General features: G+C 47.4%; 1 protein-coding gene across 1 annotated transcript in view; it reads left to right on the plus strand.

Annotated features, from left to right (window-relative positions):
- Positions 1 to 547: 547 nt before the first annotated feature.
- Positions 548 to 13,901, plus strand: part of SPOCK1 (SPARC (osteonectin), cwcv and kazal like domains proteoglycan 1) — a 505,689-nt gene continuing 492,335 nt past the window's right edge. The window contains exons 1-2 of the mRNA XM_080804507.1: positions 548 to 712; positions 1,349 to 1,534. Coding sequence (XP_080660633.1) covers positions 1,349 to 1,534 — 186 coding nt within the window. The 5' untranslated portion in view covers positions 548 to 712. The remainder of the gene's footprint in view (positions 713 to 1,348; positions 1,535 to 13,901) is intronic.

Genomic DNA, 13,901 nt, shown 5'->3' on the forward strand with positions numbered 1-13,901 from the left:
AGGTTGTAGACTTTATAGAAATGGAGGTCAGACGGACTGTTTTAAGGCACTGACAGCCGTGGGCAGAGTCATGGGGCATGGAAGTGCAGAGACGCAGGTGGGCACACGACCAGGAATGGCCAGGGCAGAAATTCATTCACCTGGGAGGAGGGGAGAGGGGACGGGGTGCCCTCCTAAGGAATGCTGATTCAGCAGGTCTGGAGCTTGAGGCAGGAATCTGCATTTTTAAGAAGGCCTCTCCTCCCACGACCTAGGTGAGTCTGACCTGGGTGGCCCGGACGACCTTCCTTCTGAGAACGCCTAAACGCTGGCTGGCTTCTCGGCCTTGTATCCTCACTCGTCTCCGCCCGCCGTCAGCAGCTTGAGGCTGAAAACTGGTTTCAGCCCGGCCTTGAGCTGTGGATAACCACGTCCCAGGCTGCCGGCCCAGGGGCGGCGCGGCTGTCGGGCGGGCGGCACGGCAGCGCGAGGCCGCTAGGGGTCGCCAGAGGCCTCGGCTCGTGCGCTCGGGCTCCTCCGCCCGCGGTCGCCGCGCCCGAGCGAGCCGGAGAGCGAGCGGAGCCAGAGCGCTGCGGGCTCACAAAGCTGCCGGACGCGCGGTGGCGGCGGGTGGCAGGAGCGTAGGAGAGCGAGCCGGCAGATCAGCCTCCTCCGCGACCGCGCCACGCGAGCTCGAGCAACTCGGACGCGGGCACTCGGGCCGGCCCCCACGGTACGTGCCCCGCGGGACCCCGCGCCCCAACTTGGCGTAGTTGGGACCTCCCCGCGACCACCGGGAGGTTGGCAGGGTCAGGGCCTGGGGGTATCTCCGCGCGCCCCTCGTACCGAGGCGGCAGGGCGGGCGAGAGGGACCCCCACCCCTGCCGCGGGTACATCCTCCCCGCACCCCGCGCCCGGTTCAGCCCGAGCCTGGGCTGCTGCTCCGAGCCCGGTTCTCCCCGCTCCCTACCCCGGAGCTCTGGGTACCGTCTGTGGGAGTGCGGCTTGCGGATCCCGGGCTCCCGGTTTTTAGGGAGGGGTGCTGAAAACCCTGATCTGAGAGTAGCGGTCTGTGGGGCACCCGGAGAATAGGCGACAGGGGTCCTCTGTAGTTTGGTAGCAGCCCCTAAATTGTGACGCAGCCTTTTCATTTGGAAACTAAGCCCCCCATTCTTGAGAGGGGTCCCCGGGTCTCCAGATCCGCGACAGGCGCCCCGGGTGTGCGGGGGATGACCGTTTCCCCGCGGTGAGATTCCACAGTCCCTACAGCCCGGGCGGGTCGCGGAGGCGCCGAGAGCCGGTTGCAGCGCGAGGGGCTCGCCTGGCCCTGCCCTCCCGCCTCACGCCCCGGCGTGCCCCCTGCCCGCAGATGCCAGCGATCGCGGTGCTGGCGGCGGCGGCCGCGGCGTGGTGCTTCCTCCAGGTGGAGAGCCGGCACCTGGACGCGCTGGCGGGCGGCGCGGGCCCCAACAACGGCAATTTCCTAGACAATGACCAGTGGCTGAGCACCGTCTCCCAGTACGACCGGGACAAGTACTGGAACCGCTTTCGAGACGTGAGTACCGCTGCTGCTGCCGGGCCCTGCGGGGGCCGGGGAGCCTCTCAGAGACCGGGGGCCTCTGGGGCGGGGTGGAGCGGGCATTCGTGCAGACCTGCTCACCGCAGCACTTTGGTCGGGGTTCCGAGGCTGCTTCTTGCCAGAGACGAACTTTAAAGACAACTTCGAAGGCTTGATGCTCTTTGCCTGCGACCTGTGGTCCAGGTGTGTGTTATCTTAGGACTGGGGGAGGAGACTGACTGACAGAATTTGAATAGCGAACGGCTCGGAGAGAGGCTTCCTCAGGCTCTCAGTCCCCCTTCATGTTCATGGTTGACTTTACCGAGGGCCCTAGAGAACCTTCCTGGGGCAGCAGTGATTTAGACAGTCTCTAGGCTGTGCCAGAAGATTCCATGCTACAGATATTAGGCTTGGGGCTGAGCTCAGCTAATGTGTTAGAGACAGGTGCTAGGAGCTTTGGAGGGTCGTGGTAATGGGCCTCATCCAATGTTGACAGTACTAGTGTGGGGGAGGTGTGGTGGTTTTGACCCTCGGTGTCTTAGGGGAAAGGGAGTAGACCTACTGCTCATGGGGTTGGTCTCCTGCCCTCTGGGGGAGCCCCGGGAGGCACATCTGCCTGTTTCTGTCCCCAAGGCTGGCTGCTGCTCCACAGGTATGTCCCAGAGGATGCAGGACAAGAAACACCTGGCACAGTGTTTCCAGCAGATGACAACCCCCTTCCCCTTGCCCCAGGTGCTATGGGGGCTGCTGACAGCTCTTCTAGAGGCTCTCCCAGGTAGCTGGGGCCATGCGCTTGGAGGGGACTGGGAGAGAACTTGTATGACACTTAACATGAGGGTTTCCTGCCCTTGAGACAGAGCTGCCCCAAGAGTCCCTGTTCTTGTCACTGGGCTCTTTTAGGTGAGAGATGTGCGGGAATCTCCCTCCTTTTCCTGGATTTGTCTAGCCCCGTTTCTGGTAGCCTCACACCTTTGCAGGGGAAAAGTCTGAGGAAATCCAGTGAATCCAGATATTTTCTTGTACTTGTAAAGAGCATCTCTCCGGGTCCCATCCCTGAGGAGCAGGTGTGCCCACAGTCTCCAGTGAGGGTTTCTCCCTCCTCTCTCTGTTCCTCTTCGTCCTCTCTTTAGTTGACTGCGGGCTGCTTCTCTTTGAAACGTGCTTTCAAACACTTTCAGTGAACTTTCACAGTAATTTTGAGCTTCACTTAGGCAGCAGACTTTCTCTTTGCTTCCCCCAACCACGAGATGCCTGGCACACCTCCCACTGTTCCTGACCTGCTCTGTTAACCATCTTGCATCCCCTTTCTGTTCCATTCAGAAGAGTCCTGTGATGACTTTATTTGCCTTAGGCTGAAAAAGATGCTGAACGGCCCAAAAGGTGCCCCCCAAAGAAGCCTTCATTTGCGGATCAATAGGGTAGAAATAATTCTGCATTTTAAAATGTATTTTATCATTCCATTTTGGATAGAGCAGAGGGACAAGGCAGTTGCTAACTTCAGCTAGAGGCGGAAGAATTGGGCTGGGTGTAGAGAAGGCACACCTTTGTCAGTGCCTTGGTTAGATTGGCACTTGGGTCAGATTGAAAACACCTATGCTCGCTGGTCTTCAGGGTGTGGAAAGGCTTACTGTGCTGTAGTGTCTGCTCAAAGGTTTCTACTCTTGGTGTATCAAAAGCACGACATTATACTTATTTCCCATTAAGCTTTGAACTTTTAAAAGTTGAGCTTTCTCTATCTCTCATCTTGCTTGCAAATGGTGACATTTTTTTATCCTTGGGTCAGTATTGTCCCGAACCTGATGGATCATGAAGCTCACCTGGGGTATTTCTTAAATTCTAGCGCCCAGACTCCTCCCCTGGAAGCCTGATTCCATACCTCTGGAATGACTGCTGGAAAAATCTGTTTTAAACAAACATTCTAGGTAATTCTTATGATGTTTAGGAAAGACTGCCTTAACTATTGTAGAAAGATCTAAAACTTAGTAAGAGAAATGCTTCTGTGTTCAAAGCATTCTTGAAATCTTTTTTGTTTCTGGAGAATTTTTTGTTGTTTCTGGAAAATTTTAGGTGTTACGATTTTTATGAGCATATATTCTTTTAAAATGATCATTTTATCCAGCATACCATTTAAAAACATCTCAAAATATTGAGAAAGTCCCAGACAGGTTTTATCATCAACCATTTTATATGCTTCATGGGGTCTTGTGATACCAGCTGTGGCTAGTAACCTCTTCAAAGTTGTGAAACTCAAACTAGACACTCCTTGACTCCACCTTAAAGCATCTTCATCGGAGTAACCACAAAGCCTCTGTTCTCTGGGACCAGGCCATAAAGGTTGGTTGCTCTACAGACCGGATGTTCAGTAGACAGTGGACAAAGACCCAGCTAATGGGGCAGTTGCCCAGCCAGCCTGATTGTTTGCACTAAGCCAGGTCTTGCTTAAGGCTGACAAAGCTTGCCTCTCTACTCGTGTTTTAGTTGTTTTGTTGAGGCCTCTGACAACTTACAGAGACTGTGTCCTGAGATTACTGTTACGATGCTTGTCAATATTTGAAAGTCATTGTGAAAAAAGGCTTGTTGCCTCAGGGGAGAGAGATTTGTTTTTAAATTTAAAAAAATTTTCTTTTTTAAAGGTTTATTTATTTTTCTGAGAGAGAGAGAGAGAGAAGGAAAGAGAGAGAGGAGAGGCAGAGGGAGAGAAAATCCCAAGCAGACTCCCACTGAGCACCGAGCCCGATGCAAGGCTTGATCTCATGACCTCAAGATTATTACCTGAGTTGAAACCAACAGTTGGCTGCTCAATCAAATGAACCACCCAGGCACCTGGGGAGGAAAGATTTAGAAGTGATTTTTGGTCTTGTGAAACTGAAAATGAGGTCCTAAAGTCTCCTTTTAGAATGTTGATCATATCCTTTGGTGATGGTTATTGGGCTTACTTGGAAATGGAAATGACGGGCGGGCTGTGTGCTCCCTGCTCTCGTGCATTGAGTGTCCTGTGGCATTGCCAGCGATGACCTGAGATCCACTACTTAGCACTTTGAGGTGGTCCTGTTGCTCTAGGTACACACTTAATCACTGTCTCCTTTACAGAAACAAAACTTTCAGAACTACTCCATGGCTTGTTGCCTGGAATGAGATGTTTGCTCCTAAATGTAATTGGTGGTCTGTTTGGTCATCATTCTTTTATAAAGATGAGCTGTTGGGATGTTTTGGTCAGATGGAGACTGGGATTTTTGGACAGATACAGTATTTCACAGGAGAAGATCAAGCAGGCAGGTGTTTGTATTAAGTTGTACAATAATTTCCAGTTTTCTACAGTCATACATTTAACTTCTCTGTGGTTTGAGATAGAGGGGTCAAGAGGCTACAGTCATTCTCTAGATTTTTCCTCAGTGTGATTTTGCTTTTCATAGTCATTCCTCTAAGGAAAATTTCCTCTGTTCATTTTTACATTTATTTGCACATTCATTCCCACACCTATCTGACTGTCTAGTATGTGCTAGGCAGCGTGGGCTGTAAGCATGCACAAGATAAATAATGTGATTTCTTTTCTCAGTAACCTCTTGTCTACTGTAGGAAATACTTTAAGGTTTTCATGCATTTCTATCTTTTTTTTTTGAGAAGTTTTTTCTTATAACAGTCATACATTCTGGTTGTAATTAAAAAACTAAAATATTGCAGAAGTAGGTAATACCTGATGTTAACCAACCACACTGTTTAAGGCCCTTTACATATATTATCTCATTTAAAATTCATAACCATCCTAGGGGAGAAGTACTGTTATCGACCATTATCGACTTCAACTGGGAGGTTGAGGCTGTTGCCCCAAGTTACAGAGCTGGGCTGTGGAAGAGCCTGGACTGGACCCAGGCAGTCTGATTCCGGATTCTTGCTGTGTTTTGCAGTCAGTCAAGAGTGGAGTGGATTTAGGGTGTGAGGCTTCTTTGGTATCACGTTGTAGGTCTTTCGTACTTCGTGTATGAGGGCCATCAGTGAAGAATCTTAGTTTGAGGCAAACTGGAACAGAAGCCAGGTAGATACGGCTTACTATAGGGGTCACATCAGAGCTTATCTTCTGCTAATAATGAGCTTCTGATGTGATTAAAATAATATTGTTGCTTACACCAAACATGACATTTTCTTTCTTACGCACACATGAAACTAGACTTGACATTTAACTCCAGGATAATTACCTTGAGCAGGCCTGAAGAATCAGAAATGTTGCCTTGGCTGGCATTTATCTTAGTCCGGAGTGACCTGAGTTTGTAATTCTAATGAGACCATAAGGACCAACCTGCATTCTTTCTCCTCTTGGTGTACACTCTGGGGGATTTGGTGGTCTCTGTAGCAGAACTGGGGTGGCTGTGAGTGTCTGATCTGCTCCTTTGATCTTAACATCTCAGCTGTCATGAGTTTCAAGGGCAAATGGGGCTTATTGATAGAATAGTGGCTGGCTTTGTCAGTCGAGTTGGTGACAAGAGAGGTGGTATGGCTTAGTGGATCAGTCATTAATCTGTCACCACAGAAACTCGGCTTGTAATAGAGAGTAGCAGAAAATCATTTTGATTAAACAGGTTCAAGGAGACTTAAATGAGTTTGTGATCCTGATTCTCTCTAATGAACCTGCTGTCTTAAATCCCCTGTACTAAATGACCACTGGTAGAAATAATTATTTCAAAGGAATCATTGTAAAGAGACAGTTTGGGAGTCTGTAGGCCTGAGACCATTCCCATGTTTTCTGTCCTTACCTTCAGTTTGTCCTTGCCAGAGAAAACCTAGTTCTCGCCTGGCGAGGGTGGGAGAGCTTCTTGCCTCAGTTGACCTTCCTGGGCTGAGTTCCCTGCCTCTCCCGGTCCTCCCCCAGTGCTGCCCTGTAGTGCTTCTGCTGAACTGGATTGCTGAGAGGATACTCCTTTCCTATAGACTGATGAGATTATTTCCAAAAGCAAGAAGTGGTTCCAAATGGATCATGGGGCCTGTTATTCCCCTAGAGGAGTAGGACGTAATTATTAGCTCAACTCTTTTATCTTGCTTGGAGAGAGGCAGTTATGTTAGTAATAAAATATTTTATAATAAATCCTGTCTTATTTACCTAATATAGTGTGTTTCAGACCAAACACACTCAGTATCTAAACTTGAACACTTTGAGGATGACTCTTTTTACTTTTTTTCTGGTGAGGTGACTATAGATGTTCCTCAGGAAATCCCTCAGACCCAGGCGCACTGTGGATCTCCTCTCCCCAGATGAGATAACTACAAACAAAATAAATTTCCATAAGGGATTAAACAGTTTGCCCAAGGTTACAAGTATCTTCTTACCCTATTTCATCTAATATAAGATGCCATTACTTTTAAAATTTTTGTGTACTTCCAAGAAAGAAGACAGTGCCCAGAATGAAGAATAGACCCTTGGGTAAACCTGGGTCCTCAGAGGACTGCCCACTCACTATAAAGGTAAACAAGAAATGAACCCACCGAGCAGAAAAAGGAGTGTAGGGAGGTGACTTGCATGTCTCCACCTTGGCCCTCGTAGGGGGAAAAAATACTCCCCTGGCATTTGAGCAGGCTGACTCAAGGCTTCCTACCATGCGGCCTCCCAAACCTTGGTTAATTAAACCCAAGGTAGTCAGATTACTTGTACTCTCGGAATCCTTGACTTTCCGTTTGTTAAGTGGGGATAGTAACCCTCTTATTGGTGGGAACTCTAGATCTCAAGTAACTGAAATCCAGTTCAGGCTGGCTTAAAGGGAGAAGAAAACCTCCTTTGTAACTGAAGATCCTACTGATAAACTATGCCTTTAGGTAAGGTTGGATCCTGACACTCAGCTTAGGGGCATAGGACTTGGGTGTGTGTGCTCATTGTTCTCCTCTCCCCCACCCCCAGTCTTTGGGCTTTCTTTCCCCTATGTTGGTTTTGTTCTCAGGCTCATTAATTCCATGTGGTAGCTCATGGCAAGTACAAATATATATCATCATAAAGTTTTTATGTCTCAGCAGTGCCAACAAAATTCCCAGAATTGAGACTTGTCAGATTTAGCTGTTTTATATACCCATCTCCAGTCAACAATTCTGGACAGTTGGGTAGAATGTGCTAATTGTCCAGGACTGGGACATGGGGCTAAAGTGGTGGTGGGGGCTTCATTGAATCCCATGGTGGAAGGGAGGGTTGAGTGGTAGCTCCTTAAGGGGACAGGGGTATCCAGTATGTTAACCAGCCTTACAGGGCTGCCATGGAGAATAAACTGGCTAATGCCTGGGAAGCTCTTAGCAAAATGTCTGGTTAATAAATGCTGAAAAGGTGGAGGCTATTTTTTTTTTTTAATGTTAACAACAGCTCCTATAACACTTTATGTATTATTCCTCAATTTTAGTTGTATATATTTATATTTTAGCTTTTAAAATCACTGGATGCCTCCAGACGTCAGAGCCTGAGTCTTATTGTGCCCGGCACAGAGTAGGTGGTCAGTAAGCATTGTGTTGACTTGCGTTTTTTCCTAAGCACACCTCTTGCTGTATCCCTGGGAAAGAAAGCTTATAGGAGAATTGTAGACGTGTGCTTTTAGTTTTGGGGTAGGTAGGCATGATTCTACATCATACACACATAGTGCAAAACATTTTTGGGGGTTTCTAATCTCTATCTTTAAGCTTGGACCTTACAACTTTATAACCCTTTTCAGGATACCCTGTGGTCTAGAGTTTGGTATTCCCAGACCTTTACCGTTAAGCTCAGCACAGAAAGCTTCTCAGTGAATGAATGAATGAATGAATGAGTGAACGAGTGAGTGAGTGATTCGGGATCAGGACTTTCCACATCTCCAGGATGGGGACAAGTTGTTTTTTTAGAGGGCTGGCCCCAGTAAGTCATGCTAGCTTTGGACACGTGTCTCATTCTTTTAGTAACTGGTAGTGATTATGGGTACCAACAGATGGAATGCTGTTGAGAGTCAGGGGGAACTGAAAAAGAAATGCAACCCCTGCACGATTGGGACACAGCTCTTTGAAGCTGCGTCCTGTCGTAGGGAAGAGCCCGCTCTTTGACCCGAGTTCACCTTGCAGTCTTGCCAAATATAAGCTTGGGTCTTTGGCCAGAGTGTCACTTTCCTCATCTGTATAAAATCGAGGGATCATATCTACCTGTTGGGTTTGGGGGAGGCTGAGTGAGATCGTGACACAAAGCACAAAGTAAGACCCTCATGATCTTTGGGTGGCTGGTATACCGGCTCCTCTGATTTGCTTTCCGAGGGTCACTTGTCTTCTGCCCTGTGAGGGCACACAGCTCCAGGTGTTGTTTACTGTCTCATGTCTTCAAGAAGTGTTGGGGAGATTTCCCCCATTATCCTTGAGCTTGTCTTCATTCCTTGCCAGTCTGGAAGGCTGTGTGAGGTTCCGTATGATCTGTTCTCTGCTAATTTCCAGTTGCAGCTTCTGGCACAGAAGACTTTGCCGTCTATTTCCCATCATCACTGGATCTCCTGAAACTGGCAACTCATCATGATGGGTATGAGAGGGTTTTGTGCCCAGCTGTGCCTGAAATCTGAGTTATGTGAAGGGCTCCCCAGGGAGCCCTGTTTTGCCAGCTCAGCCCTAATCAGTGTCACATTGAATGTTAAGCTCTGATCCTGTGGCCTCCAGCCCATCTCAAAAGGTATAAACCTCATCTCATCCTACAGACCGATAGATCCAGGCTGGCTTTAGGGTGGGTGGGGTTCTGCATTAGTGTTCTTGAGGAAGTTCCTCCAGGGTCTAGCAAATGTTGCTTGTTGGAGTTCGGGAGTCCCCAAGCTCCTGGTTTGGCCTCCAAACCAACAGGAATATACTGGTATGGTTGGCCAGGCCTTGCTTCCTTCTCAGGCCTCTTTCTCTGATCTCAATCAGATAGAGATCATGACAGGCTCTCAGAGGACCTATAATTCACTAAAGGCAGAGCAGGTTGGCTGTGGTTTAGGAAAACCCAAGTAGTCAAAAATCACTAATGCGGGCCATGATGGTTTGTTGGTGCAAAAATGTTCTCCAAATGCCAGCTCTGCATCAGGCCTTTGCTGGGTGCTGAGTGAAGAAGACAGAGGGGGTTTGTACCCTCCAGGGGTTTACTATCTAACAAACAGATAAACAGTCAAAAGATAATCACGTAGGTACAGGGGCACCTGGGTAGCTCAGTAGGTTAAAGCCTCTGCTTTTGGCTCAGGTCATGATCCCCGGGTCCTGGGATCAAGCCCTGAATAGGGCTCTCTGCTCATCGGGGAGCCTGCTTCCTCCTCTGTCTGCCTGCCTCTCTGCCTACTTGTGATCTCTGTCTGTCAAATAGGTAAATAAAAAAAAAAAAGATAATCGCGTAGGTATAGTAGATAAAAGTGCTACAAGGTCTAGGTATAGCTGCTTGGAGACTAGGTGAAGGGGAGGGAAAGGCACTAATGAACATGTTTGGTCAGGGAAGCCCTCCCTGGGAAAGCCACTGGAGCTGACAGGTGGCAGATGACAGGAGCAAGCCAGGTGAGAACAGGTGCTTGTGTTCCAGGCAGCAAGTGGGAAGAGCAAGTTCCAAGGTCTTGAAGTGGGAAGGACCCTGATGTGTCTCCATTAGACGTGTTTGCTCTGGGGTTCTGTTAAGCAGCAAGCTCTCTCCTAGTTTATTTAAAAAACACACTTTGCCCATTTTCACCTCAGCTCCTATTTTGGGGGCAGGGGCATGAGTCACCTGGGACAAATGAGGTATGCAGATGGGCCAAGGACGGGGAAGGATGGTCTATTCTTTCCTTCTCCCTCTCTGCCAGCTTCAGCAGCCTTCTCTGATGGGAAAGTATCCATCCCCCTGCTTTGCCTCCCCCTTTCAGAAAGTCCTTCTTCCTCTAGGGTCTGCAGCCCATGAGCTTCTCCGTCCCTCTGTGGTCCAGTGTCCTGGGCTATAGAGCTCCTACAGTTTCCACTGCTGTTTAAAAATAAAGGTGCCATGAAGTTTCTGGATGGAGTGATGGTTTATGAAGTATTTATTTCAGAAATGAGAATGCCCTCCCCCATTCCCTTCTCCTGCCATCACTGCTGAGAACCAACTGGGTACCAGGCTTGGAGACTAAAGATGAGAACCAAGATTACCACCCTCAAGAGTCACACTTTAGCGGGGGAGATGGAAAAGCACGCAGTTCCTTTAGCACCATGTGGAGGGCTGAATAGGGCGGGTGCGTTTCATAGCCCCTCTGTCTGGGTCCTCTCAGTGTCCCTCCAACAGAAATGAGGGTAACAGTTTCTTTTTGGGAAGGAGGAAAGAAGCATTGACAAACCAGTGATGTGAGTTATTGGAGATTCTTCTGGAAGGGTACTGCTAAAGTCCACAGTAACTTGATTGGGCTGCTTTTCTTATGATGCTATACAAATATGTCCCTCAGGAGACTCTCTCTCTTGATCCTTTAAAATGAGCTTGCTTTTATATTTGGCGTACTGGGGAAGGGAAGGAAAGACATATTATACAACTATTTGTAAGAATTTGCAAACTCTTCTGGTGTGATCTGCAGCGTGTCCCACTGTGGAGGGCACCGTCAGCATTCCCCAGCGTAATTATGTGCTGGGAGAGCAGCCATTTATGCAAAGCCCGTCGGTGCCTGTGATTGGAGCTGGGAAACAGAACTTAGTGCAGGCGTTCCAGGCAATCTTTGCACAGATGAAACAGACAGAAAACAAATATACAGCGAGTATAAGCAACAAATATACAGCGAGTATAAGCCTCCACTCTTCTATTGTAGTTCTTTCTGTCCCACCGTTGACATGGCCTCACTCTCAGTTCTAAAAATGCCCAGGCCAAGGCAAAAAGAGAAAATGCCCAGAGTGAGGTGCTAGAGTGGTGGTTTTTATACTCATGGCTCTGTAATCTTGAAACATCACTAATGCTCTTCTTTAAACTGTAGATCTCCAGGCGCCTGAGTAGCTCAGCCAGTTAAGCAACTGCCTTCTGCTCAGGTCGTGATCCCAAGGTCCTGGGATTGAGCCCTGCGTTGGGAGCTTTCTTCTCCCTCTACTGCTCCCTCTGCTTGTGCTCTCTCTATCAAATGAATAAATAAAATCTTAAAACAAAACAAAACAAAAGCCCTGTAGATTTCAGTCTCTGTGTCCAGAGCATAGTTTTCAGTAGGTCGAAGGTGACACCCAGGAAGCTGCATTTTAAATAAGCAGTCAGGATAATTCTGATGCAGGTAATTTTCAGACTGTATTTCCAGAAAGATCCTGGAGAATTATTATTCATCCTAAATAGCTGACACGATAAGATCCAATGAATAATAACATTTTAGACAAAATGAGCATTTTGTGTAGTAGGAAATTATTATGGGTGCAGCGTTTTTCCCTTTGGCCAACAGAGCTACCTTTGATACCAATAGAAAGAAAGCTCTTGCTTTCCAGAGTGAGTGTCTGCATATTCTCAGCAGCAGGCATTGTTAGGAGGTACTCCTGGAGCAGAATAACATTTGACCCTTGACTGGCAACTAGGGACACTTGTGTACATGAACATGGTGAAATTGATGTGGGGCCTTTTACAAGATAGTCTTTTGGATGTCATCTCAACAAATCTTCCTATCTCTGGAGGGGCCTGAACCCAGCCAACTCTGGGCTAACTTTGCATGCAGAATTGATGTGTTTTGTGCACATGTGACCTGAAGTAACTTGACTCTGACCCTGGCTTTAGTTTACAGAGAAATGGGTATTGAAGCTTAAGTGGTGCCAAGAGCATGTAATGAACGAGGAATTTTGAGGATCATCAAGGCATGGTGATACTTCTTGTTCTGAAGCCATTCCGTTGCCCACTGAACCAACTCTCAAACTTTGCTTTACCCCATGTTGCTGAATTTCCTACAATTACTGGTACCTAAAATTGATAAAACGATTGCCAGGAGGGAGAAAATAGTTAACGGATAATAACTGAACAGATTTGTGTGGCTGTTTGGGGTCTTTCCATAACCCCATTGTTAAGAGATGGTTGGGTAGTTTCCATGTCTTTTTATGGTCCTTAATATGCAGATTCCTTTGTGGCTTCAGTGGGCATGACCGGCTGGTTAGTGTCCAGAACTTTCATTAGGCTGAGGCATCACTTCCAACATCTGGGCCAGCTGGTCTTACCGTGACTCTGGATCTCGTCTTCAACCTTTGACCAGCCTACCTGAATCAAGACCTATGTGATTTTCAATGAAGGAGAGCATAAAAGTGTTATCTGTAGTAGAGATAAAATACTGCTGTTTTTACTAGTGTGAAATAAATTGTGTGATTTTTCTTTATATGACAAGGTTGATGGTTTAAAAATTTCTCCTATCTCAGAAAGACCTTTGCATAGGTTTTTATTGCTTTGTTTCTTTCCATTGTCATCCTTGACCTAGATCTTGCCTTTCTAGTGACCAGGTGCTGGTACTCAGATTCAGTAGTTCTCTTTATTCACACATTCCTACATTCCTGGCACAGAGGCTTATTAGCCAGGCTGCTCTGTACCAGAAACCATGCTGGCGATTTAGGATGTAGCAGGGAGCCAAACAAAGGTGATTCCTATCCTCTGAAATCTGTAGACTCCTTGTCTGAGATCAAGTGAAGAATAAGGGGTGCTTGTCAACCTGTTGGGGGTTATTCCACGAAGGAAGAGCTATGGTCCACAAAGGAACCAGAGCAGTCCTGGCCTGCTGGACATTCAGGGGCATTGTGACGGGAGCCATGCTTCTGTGGGAAAGTCGCACCAGCCTTCATCTCTCAGTCTGTCTGGCGGTCAGGCCACTTGAGCTCACCTCAACTCTTACACATATGGGGTGCCTCTGATGTTCTGCATAAGTTTAGGGACCCACCTGCTGCCAATAGAAGGGTGTTGGTCTGTGTAGTCAAGGCGAAGCATGTAGATGAGAGAGGACTTGATGTGTACGAATGCTGAAGTTTGGTTTTGAGCCTTGTCTGTCCTCTAGGTCAAGGTCTGGATTGGTAAAGAGTATGTTTCACTGGAGTATAACATACATAGAGCAAAGGGTGCCAGTCATGAAGGTACTACCACTTGATGTACTTTCATCAAGTGAACACACCCGTACAAATTTCAACCCGATCAAGAGACAGAATCTCCTCAGCATCTTAGAATTCCGTTTTGTGTCCCTTGCTGTCGCTGCCTGTCCCTGTCCCAAGCAAGAACTGTCCTGACTTCTAACACTGTAGATTAGTTTTGTTTATAATGAAATTATAAGGATATCTTTCTAGGTCTGGCTTATTTTGCTGAACATCAAATTTATGATAGATTGTTGTGTGTTGCTGTATCTCATTCATTCTCATTGTTGTGTGAATATTCCACAATTTATTCCCCTGTTCCATTTTTTTGGTCTTTATTTAATTTTAATTCCAATATAGTTAACATACAGTG

The sequence above is a fragment of the Martes martes genome, assembly GCF_963455335.1.
Source record: "Martes martes genome assembly, chromosome: 5".
Classification (NCBI taxonomy): domain Eukaryota; kingdom Metazoa; phylum Chordata; class Mammalia; order Carnivora; family Mustelidae; genus Martes; species Martes martes.